Below are 5,516 nucleotides of genomic sequence, written 5' to 3'. Positions count from 1 at the left end.
AAAAAAAAAAAAAAAAAAAAAAAAAAATTTAAAATTAATTTAAAATTTAAAAAATGTAACTTACTAGATTTATAGGCAAATCTATGTAGCTAAAGTATGATAAATCTTTATTCTTTAATATGTTGTGGGAAAGAATGATGTTCTCCTTAACATCGTTGATCCAGAGGATTGTATCCCCAAGAAAGCACAGTATATTTATTCATATCCCTTTGGTTCTTTATGATGATACATTGAAATATTTAAAGCTTTCTAAGGAGAAAAGGAAAATATGGACTTGATGTTCAACATAGCTGGTTATTGCTATAGTAGAGGATCGTGATTAAGGGTGTGACCTGTGGAGTTCAAATGTCTAGGTTTATACCTAAGCCTACACTTAGAACTTTGGGCAAATTGCTTAGCATCTCTAACTTGTTTATTTATCACCTTAAATTAATAGGCCTTGAAGGTTTATTGTGGAAGATCTAATGAGAAAATCGATGTGAAGTCATGCTATAGTAGTTAGCTCATGATAAACATTCAGTACCTGCTAGCTGCTATTGTTGCTGTTACCCTCCTAGCACCTCGTGTTGTATTATGTGTGTTTCCATTGACTGTTTTTTCCACTTTATTTTAAACTACTCAGTGCTGCAAACATGTCACCTTCACTTCTGTGTCTAGTCATCTATCTATTATTAGGTGCAAAATAGTTTCAATGTGAAATGAACGAAAATGCTGTAAGAATGCTTTTCAGTGTAGATACCTATAAATATCTAATCCATGGATTAGAGAATTAGGCACACTATTTGTTTCCCATTAAATGAAAATTTACAAATTGATATTAAAGTAAAAAGGAAATGATCAACTATTCTGAACTTTGGAATAAGAATTAAAATTAGTTGTCTAAAAAGCATAAAATTAATTTTAAAGATTTCTTAAATCTTATTTTGTCATAAAAGTATTTTTAGGGGTGGTGTGATCTTCACATAAGTTTCAATTTTACTAATAGATTATGATTAAGAAAGTGCTGTTAAATTGACATGGTGAGCCACTGGTTGAGTTTCATTGTGTGGATTTAGCTTGCAGGAGGGTTCCTACTTGTTATCTCATGCAGCAGAAGATTCTTCACTGCTGATCTATAAGGCCTCTGATGGAAAATTTACTAGGACGGCATACAATTTGTATAAAACACATTGTGGCCTTCCTGGTATACCTTCCAGTCTGTCAGTTCCCTGGGTACCGTTAGATCCCAGCCTGTTACTACCATATCATATCCATCATGGAAGAATACCTTGTACTTTTCCACCCAAATCACTGGATACCACAACACAACAAAAGGTAAGATCTTTTTTGAAGTTAAAGTTTCATTAGGTTTTTTATTATTTATTTCACTGACTATACTATATTTCAACCTGATGTTCTCATTGCCATATTAATCACAGCACCAATCTAAAAACGATATCCATAGGAAGGGTAAAGTTGTACACTGTACTGAGTCCAGTATTCATGGTAGTGGAACTTTTTATTTTTGTAAGATTTTTAAGTCCAATAAAGAAGACTGTCTTAGCTTGAACAGTGGGTATATGGGTAAGGCATCCACATAGTTAAATCCTTATATTCCTATGAAAAGCAAAGTTATGGATATTTCTGTAATTTTTATTTATGTATACTGGGTTTCACTTCATTAAGCATTCCAGGCAATTTGCAGAAGAGCACCTGTAATAAAATTACGATATAATTAAACATTATTAATTAGAATGAGGTAAAAGAAGTATTAGTAGTTTGTTAAAATGCAACTAAAGCATTAAGGACCTAAATTGTGTTTTGCTAAGTATTATGTAACTTAGTACTTACTGAATTACAATGAATATTACTCTCTTTATAGAATTTTTACCAGAAATAGCAGTTGAATGACGTTATCTGAAACTTATAAAGCCATAGCTAGAGATACTCTCTACTATGTCACTCATTCTGTGTATTGTGTAAGAAATTCCAATTTGAGTTTAATTGTAAGAAAAGTTTTGCTCTCAAGTGTGTGCGGTGGCCTGTAATCCCGGCATTTTGGGAGGCCAAGGCAGGTGGATCACTTGAGGCCAGGAGTTTGAGACCAGCCTGGCCAACATGGTGAAACCCCATCTCTGCCAAAAAATACAAAAATTAGCTGGGCGTTGTGGTGGTATGCCTGTAATCCGAGCTACTTGAGAGGCTGAAGCAGGAGAATGGCTTGAACCTGGGAGGTAGAGGTTGCAGTGAGCTCAGATCACTCCACTGCACTCTAGCCTGGGTGACAGAGTGAGACTCTGTCTCAAAAAAGAAAAGAAAAATAGTTTTGCTTTCTACACATGATTCTGAATGTGTTCAAGATTCACAATCTAGTATATTTTCCTTACCTACTGCCAAAAGTCTTTGAGCCAAAATTGTTGTCTGAGTTACTATCTTCTCATTATGGTTACCCCAGAGCATCTATCGCTTGTGTATTCTTCCTTTTTACTGTCTGTATTATGCTGAATTAATTTGTAAATCCTCAAATCCTTATGAGAAATAGTTGGAATGCAAATACTGAGGATTTTGAAATAATTTAAAGTAAACAGAGTTGTTTGTTTATGTCTCTTAGTTCTCCACCCTAAGTTACTGTTTGGGAGTATCCTTTTAGAAATGAGAACTCCTTGTATATTCCTACTTAGCTTTGGCCAAGAAAGTATAAATGTTAACAAGTTGGGACAAGTGAAAGAATGGAGAAAGTTACTTGTTAGCATTTTAAGCTATTTTATCTACAGTTTTGGTTGTCTGCTTCCAGTTTAATATAAGTAGTCATTTTTATAACCTAAGGAAAATTTTTCTTAAGTAACTTAAAAATAATTGAAGAACTATTTTTGAAGGATCTGTGTTTTTCTAGGAGAATGATTTCCTTTTAATTTAGAAACACTGATTATAGTCTCTCACCTATAACATATAATTGTGTGTGGGGGTGGCTTGTTCCTTTTTACTGAAAATGAACAGTTTAATACCTTGGAATTGAACAACTTTAAGTGAAAGGAAAAATGTATTATGTGTGTACAAGGTGTTTCTAAAAAAATGAGTAATATACTTACTGATATAGACTGACACTAAAATAGTGTTGTATGCTTATGCTTTGGAAATACTTTAATGATTTGATTTTTAAAATAATGTGGTTTAAAATGTGCTTAAGTATAGTAAGAACACAATTTATAGTCATGTATCACTTAATGACAGGGATACATTCTGAGAAATGCAGTGTTAGGCAATTTTGTCTTTGTGCAAATACCATAGAGTTTACTTACACAAACCTAGATGGTGTAGCTTACCGCACACCTAGGCCATATGGTATAGCCTATTGCTGTTAGGTAGACTACAGACCTGTGTAGCATGTTACTATACTGAATACTGTACACGGTTGTAATATACTGGTAAGTATTTGTGTATCCAAATGTAGACAAGATAATGCATTGCACTGCTAATGTTCTAATAGCTGTGACATCACTAGATGATAGAAATTTCTCAGCTCCATTATAATCTTTTGGGAATACTGTTGCATATGCAGCTCATTTTGACCAAAATGTGACTGTATTTGGAAAAGGAGAAATGCCATATGTTCACAGTTTGGCCACATATTATCAATTACATGTATGTCACAGAGTGTGCTTCATGCATTCAGTCCAGGAACAAATACTTAGCGAGATTATCCAGGCCCAGGCTGTGGTATAGCCCAGCATTAGGTACAGTGGACAATTAGATAACTAATACTTGGTTTGATATATTTTTGAAAACCAGTAGAAAGTTTTTGATTATCTACTCACCTCCCGACGATCTGGCCCTGTATTTGATAGGAATTACCCCATCTTCCTCCCTACCTCCTGGCCAGGCCATGGGAATGGGCCTTCTAGTCCCATCCCAGCTAAGCACAAATAGGGGTTCTAGCCTTAGCAGCAGTGTTAAGACGACATCTTTCAGGAAACCAGGGAAGTAAGAGCTATATAAAATAGAAATTATCTGCATATTTTCATGGTATAAAAATTTGTTCAAATGTTCCCCTCTAATGTGATCCCATAGTCACAAGTCCACTTGAATTCTGATCGCATCCTTGTATAGTGCCTTTGGTACTTATAATGAGAGAGAAGCCAGTAGAGCCTGCATCTGCCTCCCTACTGCATCAAGTAGAGATATTTAAGGGTCCCGTTTGCTTTCTGGGCTGCCTTTGACTTCTGCTTTTAGTCTTCCAGCAGCTTCACACTTACTCCTTTTCTCCTTCTATAGCTTCTGTAATAAACATTCATTTTACACATTCAAACACATACAGTCTTGCAGTGGAAGTTTTCAAAATACTTGCTTTTCTCAAAGATTTTAATAGATACAATTAGTGTGACCAGTATACCTTTATAGGAAATAACAGCTGAATGAGGAATGGCATAGATTATCTAAAAATCGCAGCACATTTCTAATCAGTGTATTACAAAATTTTATCAGATTCAGACACACAGATCTCTACTCACTTCATATTTTCTGATCATGTAAATGTAAACCAAAAAATGCTTTTTAAAGGGACAGTAGATATTAAATAAGGGAAGCCAGAGTCTGATCCATTCCCAGTGAGAATGTAACTCCTTGGAGCAAATGCCAGCAGTAGTTCTGTTGGGCTAGCATTATGAGAGAGAGTGCTTGGAGTTATACTATCACCTAGCAATCCCAGGCCTGAAATTCACTGGACAGAATATGAAGAAATAGGAAGAGAGCAAGGTGGCTAGGGAAAATAAAGGCATATTTGGGCAGGTTCTGTGTAAATGTTTTCAGGCCATGCAACTTTGGTCCTCTGTGTGATCTTGCCTTCTCCGTTACTACTCTTTAAAAAAAAAAAAAAGCTTTATGTTCTCTCAGGGGCCAAGCTGGTGACAGCATTTTCAGATCTCATCTTTAACATGACTACATAGCAAGGGATTGTGTCTATTCTTATAACCACCTTGGCTGGGTGCGGTACCTTATGCCTGCAATCCCAGCACTTTGGGAGGCCGAGGCGGGCGGATCGCTTGAGGTCAGGAATTCCAGACTTAGCCTGGCCAACGTGGTGAAACCCCGTCCCTTCTAAAAATACAAAAATCAGCCAGGCATGATGGTACACAGCTTTAATCCCAGCTACTTGGAGTCTGAGGCAGGAGAATCACTTGAACCCAGGACGTGGAGGTTGCAATGAGCAGAGATTGTACCACTGCACTCCAACCTGCGCAACAGGGCGAGACTGTCTCAAAAAAGAAAAAAAAAATAGACCATCTCTCTTTGTGTGAGCTAGAAAGTAAGGGTAAGGAAGGGTAAACTTGAAGGCAGAACCACAACAGAGTTTATTCCCCCACTTCAACCTCCCTCTTCCCATTTCCCCATCCTCTGTATTCCCCCTTCTAGTTTTTTCCCCCCCTTTTCTTATGTCTTTCTTGCTTTCCTCTTTTCAGCCCTTCAGTGTTTCCCTTCTGCTTGCGTTCTTGTCTTTTCCCTTCCTTATACTTTAACTCTTTTTTTCTTCTTCCCTCTTG

At 36.4% G+C, this 5,516-nt stretch overlaps 1 protein-coding gene across 4 annotated transcripts in view; it reads left to right on the top strand.

Moving 5' to 3' along the window:
• Positions 1–5,516, top strand: part of ICE2 (interactor of little elongation complex ELL subunit 2) — a 45,575-nt gene that overhangs the window by 38,503 nt on the left and 1,556 nt on the right. For 2 of the 4 annotated variants that reach the window (XM_017531919.2, XM_017531922.2), the window contains exon 12: positions 1,056–1,314. The exons of the other annotated variants lie outside the window; for them this stretch is intronic. In XM_017531919.2, coding sequence (XP_017387408.1) covers positions 1,056–1,314 — 259 coding nt within the window. The remainder of the gene's footprint in view (positions 1–1,055; positions 1,315–5,516) is intronic. 4 annotated transcript variants of the gene reach the window in all.

The sequence above is a fragment of the Cebus imitator genome, unplaced genomic scaffold, assembly GCF_001604975.1.
Source record: "Cebus imitator isolate Cc_AM_T3 unplaced genomic scaffold, Cebus_imitator-1.0 Scaffold74, whole genome shotgun sequence".
In the NCBI taxonomy this organism is placed as follows: domain Eukaryota; kingdom Metazoa; phylum Chordata; class Mammalia; order Primates; family Cebidae; genus Cebus; species Cebus imitator.
Note: the sequence above shows the minus strand (reverse complement) of the source record. Positions and strands in the feature narration are given on the sequence as shown.